Source organism: Vittaforma corneae (genome assembly GCF_000231115.1).
Source record: "Vittaforma corneae ATCC 50505 unplaced genomic scaffold supercont1.6, whole genome shotgun sequence".
In the NCBI taxonomy this organism is placed as follows: Eukaryota; Fungi; Microsporidia; family Nosematidae; genus Vittaforma; species Vittaforma corneae.
The window spans coordinates 91,509-111,835 of NW_006889839.1; the positions used below are offsets into that span (position 1 = coordinate 91,509).

The window sequence follows — 20,327 nt, forward strand, 5'->3', positions numbered from 1 at the left end:
CATTGCATTAGCTGCTACTCTATTTTTTCATATACTTTTGCCAATAACGCTTTTTCACAGCTGTGAATACCAAAAATTTTATTAACATTTTTATCGACAAAGCGACATTCAATCACAAATTTTCTATTAATTGATTTAATTATTAAATCCAGTCTATTACTTTGGGAAACAGTCTATATGTTGCCTCTGTGCATTCCTTTAATGACTCTATGCTGTCACACTCGATTTCGAATGGCCTTCCGTTGATTCGGAAAAGAATAATGTTCCTTTGAATCATCTCCAGAGATGGCTCGCTATCTGAAAGGTCAACAACGTGAACTAGGTTTCCGGTGTGGACATCAAACAGATAAATCGCATACCCGAACCATCTCACATATCTTTTGTTCCATGTGAAATTATCCTCGGGGTTTTTAACATTCAAAAATCCCTGAAACAGCTGTTCAAACGCATATTTTCTGAAGACGATCCATTTGCTCAATGAAATTAAGGAATCGGGTGCATTTTTTGCCAAATCGATTTCAGAGCTGGAAATAAAAGAGCAATAGTACTTGCAGATGGGCCGATCGTCCCTTTTACGACCAATGAGTCTCCTGATGGCATCAACCGGGGATGCTTTCTTGTCCAGCTCCAGTCTATTTTCAACTAGCGTGTTGTGTATATCTTCAAGATTCTTACTTGAAAAGTCAATGGAGCCCTGAAATATTTCTCTTCTTCCCGATTTAGAATGTTCAATAACCAAAATTTTCATTTTAATTTTATTATAAAGCTGATTTAAAACTGGAATTTTGATATATTGACTAACTTTTATAAAACTGTTAGAGTAGTACCTCTGGGTGCTGATGGAAATGCTTCCAGAATCCATCTGTAGTGACACCATGCTATCCAATCCCACGTTTAGTTTTTCAAGTGAATCAATAGCAATGTAGATAAACCCTGGATACTTGTCAAAGACAATCTTGCCTCCGACAATCTCCACCCCCCTCTGTGCTGACTTAGTAATGTTTTGAATTAATGTATCTTTTAAATGCGAGGTTGTGCCATCATTTGATGATTTTATCAATATTTCATTAGAACCATGCTCAATATTTGAGTGTTGAGAATGCTTAATTGAATTGTCAAAAGAAGACGGTTTGACGGGTGAGGTTTCCCCAAGAACAACACATGAGTTTATGTTTTCATTTGGTTCGATTTCGCTTGATTTGATGCTGTTTATCATGGGCACTTTAATCAGTATTTACTTTACCAAAATAGGAGTAAATAAATAAAATATAATGCTGCATGGTTAAGGGGAAAGATGGTCCATGTGTTAGGCCGCTCAATGGATGACAGTTGCAATAAAGTTACACATTCTATATTCTATTAACTTAGTAGATATTGATGGTACATTAAATAACACATTTTTAATTCTGATCTGTCCCTTCCCGCTACGAGATTGCCAAATTGGTTGTGGTTGATGCTAGCAGCAATGCCAATTCTATTTTATTCAAAAAGACATTGTTGCTCGTTAAGGTCAGCCCATAGTCTCCAGAAAACAAAATGGCCATGCCCCTTTTAAGTCTCCTTTCAAACCCAAAGCAAATAAATAACTGTAAATAAATAATCGCAACAGGAACAGTCAATGATTACAACACTCACAGATCAGTTTTTAATAGCTAGAGACAGGTATTTGCGCATTAAAAAAGAGCTGGTGGAATTTCCTTTGTTCTTTGTGAATGTTTCCAAGCCGAATAAGTTGTGCATACTGTGCTCAGGTAGATTAGAAAAAGCACACGGTTTGCAAAACGACTTGCATGCCGAAACTCTTATCCATGGTTCAGTGTGTAGTGGAAGCTGTTCAATTGAAGATAGGCTGTGCAAATTCTGTATTGAAAAGCTACATTCGAAAAACCACCTTTTTTGTCTTAGACTGCTCGTTCCTGAAGAGTATGTAGAGATTCAACGGTTCGTAGAGAACATCTGTGGCATTGGAAGTACTTTCTGTATTGAGATTGAAAAACTAATTGGAAAAAGATCATCAATTGAATATATCAATGATGTCTTCTGTTTTCTGAAAGACGAGTATGATAAAAAGACGTCTCCATGCAATCAAACTGCACTCGACTACTCATCTCTTGACTGCTCGCTTATTGCAAACTACAAAGAAAAATTAAAAGATGACAACATTAAGCGTTTGATCAACAACCAAATACAATTTAAAATTAGAATATTTGAAGAGCAACTTGAATCTCTCAGAAGGAACTATACCGACGCAGTGATGTCAGGGAAGTTTGATGACTCCAATGCTCTGAGAAACATGTTTTTTAGGATTTTCGAATCAAAAATTAGGTTGGAAGAGAAACTAGGCGGACTGCTATAAAGTAGCATTTTAAGGTAAATTTCGTCCACATCTGAGATTGCTGAAAGTCGCAAGCATGATTTGGCCGTCTGTTAAGAATAATTAAATTGATCGTTTTATTAACTAGCGTCACAACCGTTTAGCATGTAGGAAAGTTTGCAAGCCAATTGGTCTTTAAAGCTAGCACGCTTATTGCTGGGATTTTAAAAACTGAGATAAAAGCCCACTAATACTTTTTACCAGCTCTTCACTTTTTGATCTAACACGTATCTCAACCAACGAACTCGAGCCTGAGCTTATGCACACATTTACCAGAACGAGCGACTTTTGGATGGTATAGCATGCAATATTGCCAACCACAGATTCAAGATATTCAAACTTTCCACACAGATGACCATTGATTCTTTCGGAAATCTTCTGTAACAGCCCATCACAACTCTTCCTGATTGATATCGAATAGATGTTCTCCCATTCAAGATTTCTCCATTGGTCTTTAAAATCAACTTCGGCACCTTCCAAAAGCTCATTTACATCAAAAGAAATCTCAGATAAGTTTTGAACATATGGCCTTCCACTATAGTCATCTTTCCTTGGGTACTTGAAAGTAACAGTGGCAGTAACAAAGCTTGAAAAGCTTTCGTGTATTGAAAACTGTGCTTGAATAGTCGTTGCACTATCTGGCTGCAACGAGAATGGAGGAACAGCCGAGATCATTTGAATGTTCTTTGAAAAATTGAAGTCAATAGAAATATTTTGAAGATATGAGGACGTTTGATTGACGACTAGTAGGTCTAGGGAAATCTCATATTTACAGTGAGCACAGTTGGCCTCGATGTAAAGCGGATCCCCTAGCCCACTCAGTTGAACTGTAAACTGGTCAGAAGTGAGCGGATCGGTCCAACCAAATTTTTTGAATGCCAACGGTGTTGTCAATAGCGAAAATTCAACAGGCTTCAGTACATTAACATTTGCATAGTCAGCTGATTGCTCAGAAATGCTTCTCTTTTGCTTTTTGCCATTAATCAATGACCTTACACATGCAATAATCGTTGACTTCGAAGACATATCAAGAATATTTTGCAAATCGCCAACCTCAATTATTCTTAGAAGAGTTCCGACAGTTTTAATACTTAGGCCCCATTCATCCCTGTACGAACCAACAAGACACAGTGCAATATGGGCGCCTACAAACACCTCGGTCTGTTTACTCAGGTAAAATGGAACTGCATGCTGGCCAGCAAGAGCTGACTGATTAGATAATGCAAGTGATTCAGCGTCTGATACTGCTGCGACAGAGGACATTTCACACAAATCCAATTGCTTGGCATTAGAGCCGTTATGTGCTCTCAGCGAATTCAGATCATTCAGCAGACTATCCAAAAGCCTTTCATAGTTCTCTTTTGAAATATCTAGCGACAGAATGTCGAAGGCCCTTCTGATGATCTTTCCATACTTCAGCTTTGAAAAGTTTTCGAGTAGAAAGTCATGAATCAGCTTCTTAAACCTGTCTTTGGATACACAGGTATTCAAAAAACTAAGACTGGCATACATTATTTCGGGATCAGCATCCAATGCATTCTTTAGGCAGCTTGAAACCAGTTCATCAACATAGACACAGTGTGTGGATGCAAAAACAGCCATTTTCTCAAGAAGCAGAATTTTAAATGCCTTTTTTTTATCGGAGGTCATGCCCGTTTCGATATATTTTTGGTGAAGAAACTCAGCGATTCTCATAAACTCAGAAGCGTCAGCATTTTTGAAAACCACGTCAATCACCTGAGAGGAAAATTCGTAGTCATATGCATCAATGAGATTCAGAAGCTCGAAAGAGCTTGTGTCGATAAACTTAAGATATGGCAGAAAATCTTGTTTTAGATCAGTGGCAGACTCTAATATTCTGACAACATTATCAATAGTAGGCTTCTGTCCATGTCCTTTCGAAAGAAGCTTGCACGAAGCGTAGAACGAAACAGTATTGAACTTAGAATTGACCATATGCTTTAAGAAACCACCATCTTCATTTTTTTCCACCAAAACCTCCAAAATCTCCCTTGGATAGTCTATTTCCAAAAACTCTTCAAAGCCCATGCCCAGCTTGTGCATCACATCAAATCCAACAATCAGAACTTGGCTGACAGACTCTTTCTTCATTGTGCTGAGGATATCAGCCTCGACTTCAAGATCAAACTTAACCCAACTTCTCCCAAGCAGTATAGAGCGTTCATTCTGACATATGAGCATTTATTGTTCAAATTATCCTTAACATCTTTCAATAATGGAAGAACATAGTCAATGTTTTCCAGGGTTGAAATAAACTTGAGAACTAGTCCCCTTACAAACTCATTTGGACCCGATAGGTCTTTCTTAATCTGGTTTAAGCAGACTATAAAGCTCTTGTCTTCCTTATTCATTGTTTCAAAGAAATAGTACAGCAATCTTTTTAATTTGTTGTCATCCTTTCCCATAACCAATTGAACTACTGAATGGATGGTATCTGGAGAGTGGTGGCCAGTAGACTGCTGGGAGATAAGATGCTTTAGTGTCTTTTCTGGGTCTTTACTGAATAGTTTTTGATCCATCAACTCTTTCTGAATTTCAAGAAGAAGTTCCTGCGGCATTAAGGGCAGTCGTAGCAAAGTAAAATTATAAACAAAAGTGAATATTTGAAAGGACCATGGCGATTTAGCACTAGGACTGTGTATAATTTAGTCTGTGGAAAACTGCTGATTGCACAACACTTCAGGAAAATCAAACAATCTTGCAAATGAAATAGCCAAACGGTACTGAGGTGCCTAACAGACCTCTAATGTCCATCGTTTAAGTCTGATCTAAAATCTATTTGCATTAAGAAAGAAGCGTGCATAAGGCACTTAAAGATCTATTCTCTTTAAGTGCTTTATCTCATTATCTTTTTATAGGATAAAAACACTGCAAAGTATATCAGAACATGAATAGCAGTTATTCACCTGAACAACTGGATCGACTAATGCGTTGCTACACTTTCTATTGTCATTCAAATGCGATTTTGCATTTTAAAAATTTTTGCAAAAATTTTCAACCCATACAAATGAACATTGCACTCAGAGAAAAGGAGTTTATAGATGTCTCAAAGCAAGCTATTGAATCTGTCAAGGCTTTACCGTCGTCCATGGGGCCTAGAGTACTTCTTGCGTCTAGAGACAGGAGGGCATACATTGTGAGTCTTTCGCAGGATTTGGCCAATGCTTCTTCAAAAGTAATCAAGGCCTATGAAGATGAGCATAGAAAGAGGATAACTGACGCAGAGTACAGCCCAGTTGGAGACAAAGTGATAACTGTTTCGGCAGATAATCAAATCATCATCTGGGATAGAGAAGAGAAGACGTTTCAGAGGTTTAGTGGGCACAACAGAGCCATAACATCAGTTACGCTCAATTCAAAGAACAACAAAATTGTTACTGGATCTGAAGATGGTGCTTTTATTCCTTTGGAATACTCTTGGGGAGAAAATAGCGGTTTTTGATAAGTCCATTGAGCATGCACACAAGATGTGGGTTAATGCAGTTGGGTTTGTTCCAAAGAGCAACGATGTTCTTGTAACTGCCAGTGAGGATGGCACAGTCAAAATGTGGGATCTTGAATCCAACAGACTCCTCAAAACCTTCTTCAATGGTGCACTCATTGATTATGAAAAGGCCAAGGAGAACAAGACGCAGGTTAAAGACTGCGACTATGATCTTGCAGTTAAGGCCATAGCATTTTCCAAAGAGGGATCGCTTCTTGCTTACGGCGGCAGAAACTGCAAGGTTTATCTGCTGAATCTTGCCGATGGAGAGTTTCTACAGACTATTGATATTCCCGACAAGGTCATTGCACTTGCTTACGGTGAAACCCAGCCGTTAGTGGCTATTTCTATTCCCAATAAAATCCTACTTTGGAATATTATTGAAAATAAAATGGCTGCGGAGTATGTGTTTGCTCAGAAGGGCGAGAACTACTGCAGGTCGTTAGTTTTCATTGGAGATGAAATAATTGCAGGATTTGATGATGGCAGGGTGGCTAGAATTGAGTTGTCCAGAAATTAAATGCTTAATTTGAGGTCCTTTTTCTGGTTGATGTTTACACAGTTTAATATTTGCTTAAAATGCACTGCAATGAAAGCATCTTAAAGGCGTTTTTATCTTAACAGACTATCGGTCTGGCTTGTTTTTACGTCATAGCCATGTTACTCTCCGAGTCTCCCCTTCAGAGCATTTTTTCCAAGGCCGTAAAATGGAGTATGGGTTTAGCAGGAAGCTCTACCCTTCTCAAATAAAATTAATACAAGACGTTATCAACACAATCAATCAAAAGAAGATGGCAATTGTAAGTAGCCCCACCGGAACCGGAAAGACACTTTCTCTTCTGTGCGCCTTGACCAATTTTGTGAAAAAATCTACCCAGGAAGAGGATCTTTTTGAATTGCTCAGTCGTACCAATAGAACAAAGATTTACTACTGCTCAAGAACACACTCCCAGCTATCGCAGGTCATCAGTGAGCTAAGGTCCTGTAAATATCGGTACAAGAGCATTATTTTGGGATCTAGAAAAGTATACTGTGTCAACAACGAAGTTAATAAAATTACGAACATTGATCTGCTAAATGACAGATGCAAGGAGATGATTAGGGACGACAGTTGTAAGTATCATGGAAAGGAGTACTATACACATGAAACTCTGGATATTGAAGAACTGAAAGCCTGTGGAATTAAAGAGCGCTTCTGCCCATACTACCACGCCAAAAATAGATCTGCAGACTGTGAGATTGTGCTGCTTCCTTACAATCTGTTATTTACAGCTGAGGGACGTAAAAGCCTTGACATTTCATTAAAAGATAAAATTGTTGTTGTTGACGAGGCTCATAATATTTACGATACTGTGATCCAGTTAAACAGTGCAGAGCTCAGCTGGGACTCGATAAAGCTTATTTTCAATGCAAAAGGATTAAGCGAGGATCTGAAGTTTATTACTTCAAGTATACTTTCATTCAGATCACGAGTATTCCAAAATAATCAAAAAAGGACTCAAAATACATTGGATGGAGAAAACGGTGTTGGCAATGAGAGTGTGTATTCTGTAGTCAATTTCCTCATTGAGTGCAAAATAGCCAAGTTCAACATGCTTGAGATAGCTGATTTCATAGAAACGAACAAGCTGGCCCAGAAAAATGACATGAAAAGCATTTTTGAGTTTGCAAAGTTTCTAAAGCTCCTCACATTCAGTGACAGCTCGGGGCGAATATTTGCTAATAACAGCAAGATAAAGTTCTCATGCATAAGTCCAAAGATGTATTTTGAAGAGCTTAGTGAGTGCGCATCTGTCATATTTGCAGGTGGAACCATGGAACCAATCGCAAGTTTGAAGGCGATATTTCCTGAAATGCTCTATTTTACATATCCTGCTGTAAATGAAAATTTCGAGTCCGTGATAATAACGGAAACTGTAACCGGCAAACAAATCAATTTGAGTTTTAGCTATAGAAATGAGCAGATAGATGATGTTCTGAATACATTGATTGCGCTATCTAATCCTGTGGTTACAGGCGGAGTAGTAATCTTTGTACCGTCCAAGCAGTTCATGGAATTGCTTAAAAAATCACAAAAGATTGGTAATTTCAGGAGAAAAGTATATTTTGGGGACGATGTCTTGTTTGAAGATTTCAAAAGTAAGCCAGAGATTTTAATTGCAATCATGGGCGGGTCTCTTAGTGAGGGCATTAACTTTTCAGACGAAGTCTGCAGACTTTTAGTTGTTGTTGGGGTTCCGTATCCCACAAGATCGGTGGAGATAATGGAACGAGCAAAGTCCGTTAAAGATTACGAAACACTAGTTGCAATGAAAACTGTCAATCAAACCGTTGGTAGAGCCATCAGACATAAGGACGACTATGCTGCCATTGTTCTGCTAGACTGCAGATATTTGGCTCTAAAAGAAAGGCTCAGTCCTTGGCTGCACGCAAAAACTAAAATATGTAAATTTTCCGAAGGTCTTTTGAGAATCAACAGTTTCCTGAAAAGCTCCCTTGATAAATAAATAGCTGATGAATTATTTTAAACTCAATGCATTTCAATTTATTTATTATTTTCAAGTTAAAGGCATATCAAGCTTATCTATATCTTTGTGTATGTTTTAGATTCATTCCAGGAAACACTCCATTTTTAACTTCCAAAAGCTTCAGCGCAAGCTTTGGTCCTATTTCTTTCAAATGAACAACGAAATTTTCATCAGTGTTTTGAATAGAAGTGGCATAATGTCTAATATGAACTAGATCGTCATCAAAATGAAAGTGCAATGCTCTTCTTGCAGATCTATTCATGGTTCCAAAGTTCTGGAAGAGAGTCTTGGTGCTGCTTTTGCCTTCAAAAGTAATAAAAGGTGTCGTCCAGTAGATGTCATTTGGAAAGTTTTTGAAATTATTTTCATATTCAATAATTTTGAAGGAGTAGGTCGGTCCAGTTGGCAACAAGGCTATTCTTATCTCGTTCTCAGAGATGTAAATGATCTGCTTAACCAGTAATTGTGCTGCAACATCCACAATGTCCTGCAGTTTTGGGTTAACTTCGATTTTAGATAGACAATCTGGACTTAAAATTTTTCTAAGCTGCTTGCAGACGGCCTCGGCTTTCTTGGATGGGTGTCTGACAGATACAACAGCTGAATATATCAGCATGGATTTCCTAACTTCAAGATCAGCATTATCCTTCTGGTCGTTAGACAATTTCTTCGCGTTTGCTTTGGCTTTATTTCTAGCGAACTGCTTTGGCATTAGTATGGGAGGAGGTAAGTAAATTTTTGGCAAAACTCGCTTGGAGATTCTTGAGTATTAAAAATAAAATATCAAGGCATTCATGCGTAGTACAAAATATAGTGTATTTGTTAAAGCTTATGATGGGCACTCAATGTAACGATGTTTAGCTAATAGAACGGATGTGTATAGAGCTCAAAGCAATTATTGATGGCTTTGATTCAAAATATGATGAAAACTTTGTTCAGCGATGATTTTGATAGAGGCACCCAATTAAACATCAATATGCAATAGAAATATGCCACTGTGCAAAACATCTGTAATACAACTATCATTGTATATCCACATCTTGTTACGGTCAAATGCCCATATTCTTGTGTATGCTTATCTTTAGAAACTATGTTTTCCGATTTTTCTTTAAATTTGAACAATTTGTTTGCTCTTGATTGAAAAAATAAGAAAATCAGGAAACAGCAGTAGCATCAAAACAGCCAAAGAATAATTGAAAAATTAAAACCCAGGACCACAAATCCAAACAATGCTCAATACATATTTTTAACAATTTTTTTAAAAGAATTTTTTTGAAAAGTTTTTACTCTACAGATTTCAGCACCCCCAATGTCTACGCTGCAGATAGAAGATCTGGTTATCTACAAAAAGAGCGCCAAGCCAGGACAGCCAGAAGACACTGTCCTCATAGTCAAGGGTCTTTCGACTGTATTTGAGTCAGGAAAGCTCAATGCAATTATGGGTCCCAACGGCTGTGGTAAGACAACTCTGCTTTCGTCAATATATGGGTTAACGGATAAGAAGACAATGACGTCGGGAAGAATTTTTCTCAACGGTGAGAAGAGAGACCCAGTGTCCTGGTACTCAAGGACATCAATAGCCGAGCAGCTGTCATATATTCCAGAGGATGAGACTGTCGCACAAGCTCTTAAATTCTCGTTAGAGCTGAAGAATGCGCGATGCAAGAGCGATAGCAAGTTAAAGGATTACTTAGAAGCTATTGAGAATCTGCATCTATCAAAGTTGCTTGATACTAAGATTTCTGCTCTCTCTGGTAGGCGAAAAACAAAGAGTAATGATTGCCATCGACCTTATTTCTGACAAGGACATCATCATTTTGGACGAGCCTACATCTGATCTTGATTCCTATCTTGCCTCGACTCTGATCTGTTTTTTGAAAAAGCTGGCAACAGAGAAGTCTAAGATGATAATACTGACAATTCATCAGCCGTCTGAACAAATTGTTAAGCAATTTGACAACATTCTTTTCATGGTCAAGGGATGTGCTGTGTACAGCGGAGCATTTAACCAATTAGATAAGCTCCTACAGACAAACGGTATTGTTAGACCGGCTGACTGGACCACTTCAGATTTCTTGTTTGAGGCTTTCTATAATAGCTCGACATTTAAGGCCATTAGCGATCAGAAAGACAATATTTCAATTTTCCTTGAGAAGATTTTTGCTAAGTCAGATGAACTTGTCGATTCTTGCAATGCCTCAAACAAAAGTTCAAAGTTTGTGAGCTGGGCATTTGACCTTCCCCAAATCAGTATTCTGTTGAAAAAATCTTTGCGACAAGTTTTTTCTAGAAAGATGTTTTATTATAGAATTGTAGTCTGTCTTATACTGCTGTTCTTGTTGCCATTCTTTCAAAGGGAGTTCTTCCAGAGTCCTTCACAAGATGCTTTCAAGTCGATTGCCGAGAATTTAACTGCATCTGGCAATCAAAACACATCAGCTATTACTGATATTATTAATGTATCAGGCACCGATAATGCCGTTTTCAAGGCTCTTTCCCATATCTACACGTTTATACAAAACCATTCTGTATCCATCATAATGGTTGGCTGCAATTTGTACTCGATATTAATGACATCTGAAGTCTTCGCTTCTATCGTTTTAGATGAAAAAGAGATGCTTTTGGGACACTTCAAGCCTAGCTCCTACATTATCTCCGCTTTTGCAACTGAATACATCGTCTACCTCTGCACAGGCATTCTGATTTATGCTGGACTGTTGATTATTGGCATAGGAAGTCGCTTATATGCACTTTCTATTTTAAGAATCATTATGTCACACGTGCTTTTCTCATTTACGATTGTTCTCGTAAATGTTCTTGGATTTGCTTCTGGCTTGCCGCTCACGATTAGAGAGATGGTTAAACTAATGATATTATATACTCCTATCATGCTTTATATGGGATTCCCAGCCGTCGTTGAGTTTGTTAGTGAGATTAGTAGCATCTTGGCAATGCCATTAAGAATACTGTTCGCCATTGTTGACTTCATGTTCCCATCGATCCTGGTCTTTACATACACAAACCAAATCATCCAATCAAAGTTTAGCAAAGAATTTGAGGATGTCTTGAAGGACGTTAGTGATGATAGTGCGAAGGCAACATTGAGCTTTATTTCGGAATTCTTCAGCAAAAGTGTTTCATATCTTGCCAAAGGCACTTATGGAATATTCCCTGAGCAAATTGGTGTACTTCCAGTACTGATTGCATCTTTAGTGGTCATTCCACTGGCCACACTCGCCATTTTTACCTATAAGTTTTCGCCAAGAGTTTCTCTCAATCCTTAATTAAACTTAGGTACTCAATGTTTGTTTTCTTATAGCAATCTTGCTTACATCTATATTTTTATAAAGCCGCTACAGACGGATTTCTGAACGTTTTATCTTCAGAATCTTCCGCCTGTCTTGGAACATAAAAACAACATGGATAGTATCCCAAACTTCACCAATTTATTCATCAGTCTACTTTGAAACATATGTCGGTCCATCTTCGAACTATTATCTAGGCTGTCCATTTTATGGTACTCATGTCTATGCCACTTTTTGCCATTTCATATAGCGGGGACATCTCCCTAAGTGCTTTTACAGAGTGTGATGTTTGTTCAGCCAGCTTATCTACATCTTCTTCCATTGTGAATCTTCCTATTCCAAATCTAATAGAAGAATGGGCCAGGTCCTCAGATGTTCCCAGCGCTCGAAGGACATACGAAGGCTCTAATGAGGCAGATGTGCATGCACTACCACTGCTCAGGGCATAGTTCTTTAACTTCATTAAAAGCCCCTCGCCCTCAACATACGGAAACGATATGTTTAGACATCCAGCTATGGTTTTTACACCATTTTTAACTATATCGCCACCGAGACTCTCTTTGATCTTTGTATAGAGCCTATCTGCCAGCCTAGATACATGACTACAGTCCTCTTCCATCTCCTCCTTGGCAATTTTTGCTGCTGCTCCAAGCCCAACTGCCAGAAATGTGGGCGTTGTTCCACTTCGTAATCCCTTCTCCTGCGAGCCTCCATGTATCAGCGGCAATATTCTAATCTTCGGTCTTCTCCTCACATACAAGGCACCAATACCCTTTGGTCCGTATATCTTATGCCCCGAAATGCTCATCATTCCGATATTGCACTTCTTTACATCGAGTGGGGTCTTGCCGTAGGCCTGTGCTGCATCCGTATGGAATACTATGCCGTGCTCCTTGCATATCTTTCCTATCTCCTCTATTGGATTCACAACGCCTATCTCATTGTTAACTGTCATTATTGATATAAGCTTGGTCTTGGGCCTTATGGCGGCCTTGAGCTTTTCAAGATCAATAGATCCGTTTTTTTCAACAGGAAGGTACGTCACCTCTACGCCCTTTTCCTCTAAGTATCTGCATGTTTCCAAGACTGCCTTGTGCTCTATCTGTGAGGTTATTATGTGAAGGTCATAATTGTTGTACTCAGAAAACCTTTGAGTGCAAGATTAATGGACTCGGTGGCTCCGCTTGTAAATATAATCTCTTTTGGGGTCTGCATTTACCAAATCTGCCACTTGTTTTCTGCTATTTTCTGTTGCTTTTTCAGCTTCCCAGCCAAATGAATGCGAACGGCTGTGGGGATTGCCATAAAAAGACGTAAGATATGGCAACATCGCATCGAGTACTCTTGGATCCACCGGTGTTGTGGCCTGAAAGTCAAAATATCTTCTTGTTGGCACGTCCTTCGATATTGTGCTTAGTGTTGTATCTTTCCCTGTGCTTTCACTTCTGGTTGGAATCATTAGGGATAAATTTTTAAAAGATTTGTAGACAACATGGCAAAATCATATTAGTAAATATCTAAAAGGAACTTAGTAATAGATCAAGCAAAAACTGAAACATGATGTGAAGAGTTTAAATGTTTGAGCGAGCAGCAAGTTTGGTCAAAAATATAATAAGCTATTTTCTATATTGCTGGTTGATAGTGCAAGTGTTGGGCTGAGCACATCGGCTAAGAAATGCAAAGCAAATATCTTTGTTTTTGCAATGCATCTGTCTATTTCTTAACGTAGCTTGGCTTCCGAAATGTATAATTTTATCGTATTTATCCAGCCAAGATTAAAATACAAGGCCAAATATGAAAAGATATTGTATTCCATAGTATTCTGCTGGAAAACTAATACGCCTTTGTTTTGTAGCTTAAAGTTCGTTATCATGATTGCCAGTTGACATATGCTTTTTACTATTCTCGGTCTATTATGCCAGTCTCTTTTTAGTTTTAAAGGAGAGCTTTGAATTTGCAAATTCTGCAGCCCCCTGAGAGAATGACACAACTCCTAATGAGCTTAGCCAATAGCTACATAACCAGCAAAATATACAATCTTTTTGGATTTTCTGGTGGCCGGCAAGAAGATCCAAAGCCTCTGGAACTCTTCTCAACGGATATTGACACCGAACTTTTCGAAGGAAAGTACTTTGCACAGTACAAAACAGAGCCGTTCTACGAGCCCTATGTGTTGAGCTATTTCAAAGACTTCAACATGATGGGTTTGCATTTCCAAAAAGTGGCCGAAAAGCTTCCCAATGCCGATCGTAAATACGATCCAAATGTGTTAATCAATGAATACGAAAAGCATTACAACAGATTTAAATCCGATAGACCACCAAAATATGCCAGCCCATTGTCATTTAACTCATTCAATAAGACGAGCCTAGAAGCATTAGGGCTGCTAAAGGACAGAGCAGAGAAGTCAGTACATCCAAACTCAAAATACTTGGCATGTATTATAAAGTCCTTTGAGACTTTTCTTCGGAAAATTGACAAGAAGAATACAGATAAGTCTTGGATGCCAGTTTCCAAGTTGTCCTTTGACCTGGTTAACTATCTGTACTTTGTTCAGGAAAAGTATGGATTTAGTACTGTGCCGCAAATAATAAAAATACTGGAAATAATGTCAGCTGTCGAAGTTAATTCTCAGTCCATGCTTATGAAAAAATCGTTGGAGCACGAAAAGATGAATTTTGATAACAGGGCTGATTTTGATGTGTATTTCCAAGCTGCATTGGCAATTGAAAAAATATCAACAAATTTAATGAGGGATTTGGAGTCGACATTCTCTAATCGGTATGCAAATGACCTTCCATTAGTGCATATTTGCAATAGATTTCAGTGCTTGATGTTCATACTATACATGGCTGCTGATTTGCCACACAGCATAGAGCAGTCTACTGAAATTAAGATCAGAAACACGTTTCTGGCCAACCTAACAGGCTCGTTTATTCATGTGTTACTGAGCTACTTTGACCTGAAGCACTCAATGGTCAGCATGATCTACTACATTACTATGGCTCATTCCAAAAATCTTGAATTGCTACAGGCAGCATATAGTGCACTTGGCCTTGCAACAAAAGCTCTTCAATCTAGCATTTTCGCAGCCACAAATCACCATGGCTTTGACGAGACAGAATTGATATATCCTGGCGATGTCTACGGCCTGGTTAAGGAACACTTCTACAATCCGATAATAGAATATATGTGCACACTTTTCTTACAGATTACTACTGACCGTCGGCCTTTCAGTGAAAACTTGGCTTTGGTTTCTGATTTGTCAAGAGTTTTCTCCACACTTTTGGGTCGAAAGACTGAACAGACAAATTTTATGACAGATTGGTGGATTTTGCAGTCAAAAACTTTGAGCAGCCTCTTCCCAAGGACAAGCCAATATTCGAGCATTTTGTTGAATCATATGTCACAAGCCTTATGCAAGATCTTGAAAATAATACCCCTCGTTTGAGAAGTGTTTTTTCCGCTTCAAAATTTTCAGACGAATACGTAAGAGTTTTCGAACCTGATGAGCTGTTTTACAAGATTGATCTAGGCAAAATTTTTTCACATGCAAAAGAAGAAAAGACGGGCTCTAACGACGAGTTTTTGAAGAAGAGGCAGCAGCAAATTCATTCGAATATTAGACGCTTAAAGATTTGCAATACATTATTCATGTCTTCAGCTGTTGTGTTAGTGGTGATAGACTCGCTTGCTCTTTATACGCTGTATTTAAAAAGAAGCAGAAATCAAGGCGTAACTAGCATGTAGAAATAATTTATAAGCTCTATGCATTGTCTGTTCGAGCATCTTCAATTAGAATTAATAAATTGTTATGATTTTATTTGCAATACTAAGAAGTCTGATGGTAGCATGCACAATACCGAAAGCGCATGTGCGTATACACAGCATTGGCATGCTATGCTTGGAGTGTGAAAAGTAAATTTGATGCATATGAATCCTTTTTTATTTAATTAACTAAAATTAAAAACAATGCAACCTCCTTTCAGCTATTTTGTAGAAAGCGCAAAGTCTACTTAGCAATCACATTGCGTAACATAGTAGCAGTTGTACTCAAAGTACCGGGGGTCCATTTCTAGATCCCTGATAACATCATCAAGAAGAACATGTCTTGAAAAACTACCAAGCCTAGCGATAGATTTTCTAATATTAACTATATGAATGTGCAGTCTGAAATATGAGGGCCTGTAGTGAAAATACAGACACAGGTGTTCTCTGTGAACTCCTAACTGATCACAAAGGACATAGATATTCTCTCTTGCATTTTTCAGCAAGCCCACATGCGACCCATTCAGGTTTCGTATTGATCTCAAGGTGCAATCTTTAAATATCATTAGTAAATACATCTGATCTACTGACATCTGGTCCCACTTGTAGTCTGCAATTACCAAGTAGTGGTCATTTTCAAAATACACTTTCTCTTTTACATCTTTATTGGAAAACAATGTTATCCAACCAGCTCGTTCTGAGAAAGTCGTCGCTTTTCAGATATTCCTCAAAGGTTTCAACACTATACCTGTATTTTCTGATATACTTTTGAATGTGCTTATCGGTTGCTGGATAAATGAGTCTAGGAGAGAACATGACTGGAACTAGCAGTTTCTTGGGGGTGTTTGCATCGCATTGCACCAGCATTTCCTTATAAAACCTATTTAGATCGATGGATGGCTGGGGCAGTGTATAAACAGCTCTGTGCGCATCGATGCTACCAATGAAAACGGTCGAATCTTCAGTAAAAACGACACTGGTGGGTATGAACTTGAATATTCCTTCCATGATGGGTCCCATGTAAAAAATTACAAATGACGACCCATCTAAAGCAGAGGTAGTTGCCAGGAACATGGCTGTCTCCTGACCATACAAAGACCTGGCGGGGATGGCATCAGACCTATCATCTAAAAAGCCGATACAAAAATACAGGTTATACTCACAATTGGATTTCCTTGCAAAAATTACCTAAAAGAGCATATGCCAGCCTATTTTAATTTAATCCGACTCATTTAAATTATCCAAATCTAATCCCTTTACATGTGTATTTGTAATTGTTATTCTTCTTTTGTTTTTCTTTTGCTTGGTCTGCTTAGTGGCTTTTTGTTTCTTAAGTACACACGTTTCGGAACCTTTCAATCCGCCCTCGCTCAGCTCTTGTGTAATGTCATGGAGATTGGGCACCTTTACAGACGCCCAAAGATCTTTTATTTCCTTTTTTAATGTTGGAAGAGGCTCTTCGTTGAAAAAAACTATCTCGGAATCGTCTATGTCTTTCAAAATAATGATTTTGTCCTGCTGGACTAGCTTGTTGATAAATGGACTGATGTCAATTGGAGACTCCAAAAGCTTGTTCATCTCTATTCCTTCTTTTCCATTTACTTTTTTGAGGATGCTTACGAGATCCTCCATGCATCTTACTACATAGCTTGGAAGAAACTGAATAGACTCATGTGTAATGGCAACCTTTGGATTAATTTTCAAAGCTCGCACAAGTTGAACATTATTCAGCACATTGATGCCTGTCTTTTCTTCTATTTCGCTATATGACAGTGCCCTATCGTGTTTTTTGAGAAAATCGAGAATCCTGTGGATAAAGGTGTTTACGTGTTTTGAATTGTCTGCATTTGGCATGGGTTTTCAAAAAAACGTATTGAAGTAGCATACATCAATACAGGCGGTGCTGAAGGTGCCATGAACATCTAGTATGGACTGTGCATGGCCCGTTAAAATAAAATTGGCCTTAATAATTTATTCCACTATGTTCTCATTCTTTTTTTCAGCATGCTCAAATTCGAAAAACTTGTCCTTTTCGTGTTCATTAAATGCTACCTTGAAGCTTCTACAGTCAGTAAACACCATGTCTGTCAGGTTTTCTAGTACTAAATAAATCGATACAACTCTCAGAAAATTAGAAATGTCATTAATAAACATCAGCGCTTTTGATCTTTCCCTTGTGATAACCACAAGATAAAGCATTTTGGAAAGACATTCCAACGACAATGATACAGCTAGCCTGGACAAGAGAACCTTAAAGACTGAAAGGAGATACTGAACCATTGTTTTATCCGTCATCAAACATGTCTCTATCTCCTTCGCTATCTTCTTTATAAGCCGTATGAGATTTACAAAAATTAATATTAAAACAATGTCCTCGCTAATCAAAAACGCCTCAATCAGAAACGAATAAAATGAGGTGTTTCTGTATAGTCGAGACATCATTACCATTACTGGTAGGTATCTTATGTAGGCATAGATGAATGCGCTAAGTTTCATGACCCTCTGGTCGGTGATCGAATGCATCTTGAAGTTTTCAAAGGATTCCAGAATTACTGCCAGGGAATGACAGAGAACGGAATGGATGGTGTTTTCACCAACATATTGCAGTGTTTTGAGTTTACTGGTGGCAGGGACATTCTCGAAATCAATGATTTTTCGATTGTAGAGTGTTCTTAGGAGTTGTAGCTGATAGAAAACCATGAAAATTAATGAAAACATGAGATAGAACTGCGATAATCGTTGCGAACGAGGCGCGCACGATGAATAAATTGCATTTCTGACAAATAAGAATGCTTGTATGAGCAGTGCAAAAAGATAGCAGATATTTACAAAGGAGTCTAAGAATATTTTCATTGAGACAATGCAGCTTAGGATGTAAATATGTGTTTGAGGATCAGACGAAACAAGATAAACAAAAACATACTGGACTTTCTGTTATATTTATGTTTATGGAGCACCACAGACCCGTGAATCTTAATAATTTTTACAATTCGAGATCCCCAAATGAGAAATATAGACTCTGATTTCCTTTTGAACAACAAAAGTCTACTTGACCACAAGAAATGTGTATTTGTGGTAGGAGCGGGGATTTCCGTGGCTAGTGGAATTCCAGACTTCAGATCTCCAACTGGAATCTTCGCATCGCTCAGGCAGCAGCTAAGAATAAATGGCAGACAGCTTTTCACATACAACTTTGGAATAAAAGAGGGAAGCAGACAGATATATCTCAAGTATATTAGTTCTCTCAAAAGACTGTGCGACAGTTCCCATCCAAACGTGACACACCACTTTCTAGCAAATTTCCCCAAATCTCGAACATATACACAAAACATTGATGGACTGGAAGAGAGTGCAGGAATGGCATTTACAAAGAAGGATGGTACAAAGGGTGTTTATTTGCATGGAAACTTGTCTTTTCTAGTTTGTCAGTACTGTGGATTCAGGAAAAAGTTTAACGAGGCTGATATGAAAAGCTTTGAGAATGGAGATGAAATAGCATGCAGCGAATGCAGCGAGCGGCGGACAAATTGTATGAAGAATGGGCAACGAAAACGCCCTGTTGGGGTACTGCATCCGGGAATTATTCATTATCAGCAGATTCACCCTGATGGTGCGTTTATAAGCAAAATATGCGAGAAGGACATGGACTGTGATCTTTTGATAGTTATAGGGACGAGCCTGGCAGTTGAAGGAGTTAAAAAACTTGTAAAAATGTTCTGCAAAAACCAAGCCAGTGAGGGAAAAAGAATACTAGTCAATCTGACAAAGCCCAGTAAGGAATGGGGCGATTATTTTGACTATTTCTACGAAGGCGACTGTGCAGAATTTGCTAGGACCGTTGGGTCATTTGTAAAGATGCCCAAATTTGTAGATAAAATTCAGAAAAAGGACATTTCTAAAGACAAATGTGATCTTATCCCAAATCGACCAGCTGTCGAGCAGGCTATTAAACCTGATAACAATGACTGTGTTACAAACCAACAATCATCTAAGATTGTTTCTGATGATAGCTGCATTGATACTCAGCTTAGGAGAATGTCTATCGCAAATGATGATGCAGCTCCAAATACGAATGGCAAGTCTAGCCTTAAATCTCTTGAATCAAAGTTAGAAGTATTATCCCAAACATTTAGTGACGAGGAAGCAATATGCCAGCCTGTTTTGGATGAGCTACTTGAAAATGCAGCAGAAGCAGAAGTTCATGCTTCGTTTTGCACAGACTTACAGGACGAGATCGAAAATATTGTGGCTGAACATGCAAGTGAAGAAAAACCCATGACACCTAAGAAAAAGAAGTCTAGAAAAAATAGGAGAAAGTAAAAGTGCTTGTCAACACAAAAACCTTCAGTTGGGATTCATTGCAATACTCCATTAGGCATTTCTTTTAAATAAATGAACCTCTCTTAAGCGTGCTATCTGTGTTTGGAAAATTGGCTTGGTAGATCATAGCTTTGTTATCCTGCTTTACATTAATGCAAAAAAGCCCCACGCAATAGAGCAATACTGTTTTAAGCAAAAATACACAATATGGCAAATGTAAATCGTTCAAATAAACAATAAGTCCTACTAAGAGAATGTCATTTATTCTTCAATGTCATCTTCATCTGTATCAGATTTAGTTGCCATCCAATACATTACCAGTAGTAAAATATCAACGACGAAGAATAAGCCTAGAGCACCCAACGCATAATTCTTCTGTGTGTTGATTGTAGCGTTCTCATTGAGGATGGGCGACATCAATTTTAGTACTTCCTGCACTTTGCCTGCAAATGATGAAATGCCCTGATTTTTTGATCCAGCTTTCAGGTATGCATACCTTATTACTACATCCTCCCGTGTAATATCTT

General features: G+C 38.3%; 19 protein-coding genes across 19 annotated transcripts; 9 read left to right on the top strand and 10 right to left on the bottom strand.

Moving 5' to 3' along the window:
• Positions 1-142: 142 nt before the first annotated feature.
• VICG_00924 (uncharacterized protein) lies at positions 143-1,216 on the bottom strand (the record flags this gene model as incomplete). The annotated part of the gene is made up of 1 exon (XM_007604309.1): positions 143-1,216. The coding sequence occupies one exon, from the start codon at positions 1,214-1,216 to the stop codon at positions 143-145; it is 1,074 nt and encodes a 357-aa protein (XP_007604371.1).
• Positions 1,217-1,618: 402 nt separating this feature from the next.
• Positions 1,619-2,356, top strand: VICG_00925 (uncharacterized protein; the record flags this gene model as incomplete). Its single annotated transcript, XM_007604310.1, has 1 exon — positions 1,619-2,356. One exon carries the CDS (start codon positions 1,619-1,621, stop codon positions 2,354-2,356), a length of 738 nt encoding a protein of 245 aa, XP_007604372.1.
• A 168-nt stretch (positions 2,357-2,524) lies between these two features.
• Positions 2,525-4,486, bottom strand: VICG_00926 (uncharacterized protein; the record flags this gene model as incomplete). Its single annotated transcript, XM_007604311.1, has 1 exon — positions 2,525-4,486. One exon carries the CDS (start codon positions 4,484-4,486, stop codon positions 2,525-2,527), a length of 1,962 nt encoding a protein of 653 aa, XP_007604373.1.
• Positions 4,483-4,953, bottom strand: VICG_00927 (uncharacterized protein; the record flags this gene model as incomplete). The annotated part of the gene is made up of 1 exon (XM_007604312.1): positions 4,483-4,953. The coding sequence occupies one exon, from the start codon at positions 4,951-4,953 to the stop codon at positions 4,483-4,485; it is 471 nt and encodes a 156-aa protein (XP_007604374.1).
• Positions 4,954-5,402: 449 nt separating this feature from the next.
• VICG_00928 (uncharacterized protein) lies at positions 5,403-5,837 on the top strand (the record flags this gene model as incomplete). Its single annotated transcript, XM_007604313.1, has 1 exon — positions 5,403-5,837. One exon carries the CDS (start codon positions 5,403-5,405, stop codon positions 5,835-5,837), a length of 435 nt encoding a protein of 144 aa, XP_007604375.1.
• VICG_00929 (uncharacterized protein) lies at positions 5,785-6,399 on the top strand (the record flags this gene model as incomplete). The annotated part of the gene is made up of 1 exon (XM_007604314.1): positions 5,785-6,399. The coding sequence occupies one exon, from the start codon at positions 5,785-5,787 to the stop codon at positions 6,397-6,399; it is 615 nt and encodes a 204-aa protein (XP_007604376.1).
• A 187-nt stretch (positions 6,400-6,586) lies between these two features.
• Positions 6,587-8,386, top strand: VICG_00930 (uncharacterized protein; the record flags this gene model as incomplete). The annotated part of the gene is made up of 1 exon (XM_007604315.1): positions 6,587-8,386. The coding sequence occupies one exon, from the start codon at positions 6,587-6,589 to the stop codon at positions 8,384-8,386; it is 1,800 nt and encodes a 599-aa protein (XP_007604377.1).
• Positions 8,387-8,459: 73 nt separating this feature from the next.
• Positions 8,460-9,119, bottom strand: VICG_00931 (uncharacterized protein; the record flags this gene model as incomplete). The annotated part of the gene is made up of 1 exon (XM_007604316.1): positions 8,460-9,119. The coding sequence occupies one exon, from the start codon at positions 9,117-9,119 to the stop codon at positions 8,460-8,462; it is 660 nt and encodes a 219-aa protein (XP_007604378.1).
• Positions 9,120-9,716: 597 nt separating this feature from the next.
• Positions 9,717-10,208, top strand: VICG_00932 (uncharacterized protein; the record flags this gene model as incomplete). The annotated part of the gene is made up of 1 exon (XM_007604317.1): positions 9,717-10,208. The coding sequence occupies one exon, from the start codon at positions 9,717-9,719 to the stop codon at positions 10,206-10,208; it is 492 nt and encodes a 163-aa protein (XP_007604379.1).
• On the top strand, positions 10,183-11,691 carry VICG_00933 (uncharacterized protein; the record flags this gene model as incomplete). The annotated part of the gene is made up of 1 exon (XM_007604318.1): positions 10,183-11,691. One exon carries the CDS (start codon positions 10,183-10,185, stop codon positions 11,689-11,691), a length of 1,509 nt encoding a protein of 502 aa, XP_007604380.1.
• A 214-nt stretch (positions 11,692-11,905) lies between these two features.
• VICG_00934 (uncharacterized protein) lies at positions 11,906-12,796 on the bottom strand (the record flags this gene model as incomplete). The annotated part of the gene is made up of 1 exon (XM_007604319.1): positions 11,906-12,796. The coding sequence occupies one exon, from the start codon at positions 12,794-12,796 to the stop codon at positions 11,906-11,908; it is 891 nt and encodes a 296-aa protein (XP_007604381.1).
• Positions 12,797-12,874: 78 nt separating this feature from the next.
• Positions 12,875-13,171, bottom strand: VICG_00935 (cysteine desulfurase, mitosomal; the record flags this gene model as incomplete). Its single annotated transcript, XM_007604320.1, has 1 exon — positions 12,875-13,171. The coding sequence occupies one exon, from the start codon at positions 13,169-13,171 to the stop codon at positions 12,875-12,877; it is 297 nt and encodes a 98-aa protein (XP_007604382.1).
• A 522-nt stretch (positions 13,172-13,693) lies between these two features.
• Positions 13,694-15,163, top strand: VICG_00936 (uncharacterized protein; the record flags this gene model as incomplete). Its single annotated transcript, XM_007604321.1, has 1 exon — positions 13,694-15,163. The coding sequence occupies one exon, from the start codon at positions 13,694-13,696 to the stop codon at positions 15,161-15,163; it is 1,470 nt and encodes a 489-aa protein (XP_007604383.1).
• On the top strand, positions 15,160-15,462 carry VICG_00937 (uncharacterized protein; the record flags this gene model as incomplete). The annotated part of the gene is made up of 1 exon (XM_007604322.1): positions 15,160-15,462. The coding sequence occupies one exon, from the start codon at positions 15,160-15,162 to the stop codon at positions 15,460-15,462; it is 303 nt and encodes a 100-aa protein (XP_007604384.1).
• A 266-nt stretch (positions 15,463-15,728) lies between these two features.
• VICG_00938 (uncharacterized protein) lies at positions 15,729-16,157 on the bottom strand (the record flags this gene model as incomplete). The annotated part of the gene is made up of 1 exon (XM_007604323.1): positions 15,729-16,157. One exon carries the CDS (start codon positions 16,155-16,157, stop codon positions 15,729-15,731), a length of 429 nt encoding a protein of 142 aa, XP_007604385.1.
• VICG_00939 (uncharacterized protein) lies at positions 16,144-16,488 on the bottom strand (the record flags this gene model as incomplete). The annotated part of the gene is made up of 1 exon (XM_007604324.1): positions 16,144-16,488. The coding sequence occupies one exon, from the start codon at positions 16,486-16,488 to the stop codon at positions 16,144-16,146; it is 345 nt and encodes a 114-aa protein (XP_007604386.1).
• Positions 16,489-16,698: 210 nt separating this feature from the next.
• Positions 16,699-17,334, bottom strand: VICG_00940 (uncharacterized protein; the record flags this gene model as incomplete). The annotated part of the gene is made up of 1 exon (XM_007604325.1): positions 16,699-17,334. The coding sequence occupies one exon, from the start codon at positions 17,332-17,334 to the stop codon at positions 16,699-16,701; it is 636 nt and encodes a 211-aa protein (XP_007604387.1).
• A 117-nt stretch (positions 17,335-17,451) lies between these two features.
• Positions 17,452-18,333, bottom strand: VICG_00941 (uncharacterized protein; the record flags this gene model as incomplete). The annotated part of the gene is made up of 1 exon (XM_007604326.1): positions 17,452-18,333. The coding sequence occupies one exon, from the start codon at positions 18,331-18,333 to the stop codon at positions 17,452-17,454; it is 882 nt and encodes a 293-aa protein (XP_007604388.1).
• Positions 18,334-18,483: 150 nt separating this feature from the next.
• Positions 18,484-19,800, top strand: VICG_00942 (uncharacterized protein; the record flags this gene model as incomplete). The annotated part of the gene is made up of 1 exon (XM_007604327.1): positions 18,484-19,800. One exon carries the CDS (start codon positions 18,484-18,486, stop codon positions 19,798-19,800), a length of 1,317 nt encoding a protein of 438 aa, XP_007604389.1.
• Between the last annotated feature and the right edge of the window lie 527 nt (positions 19,801-20,327).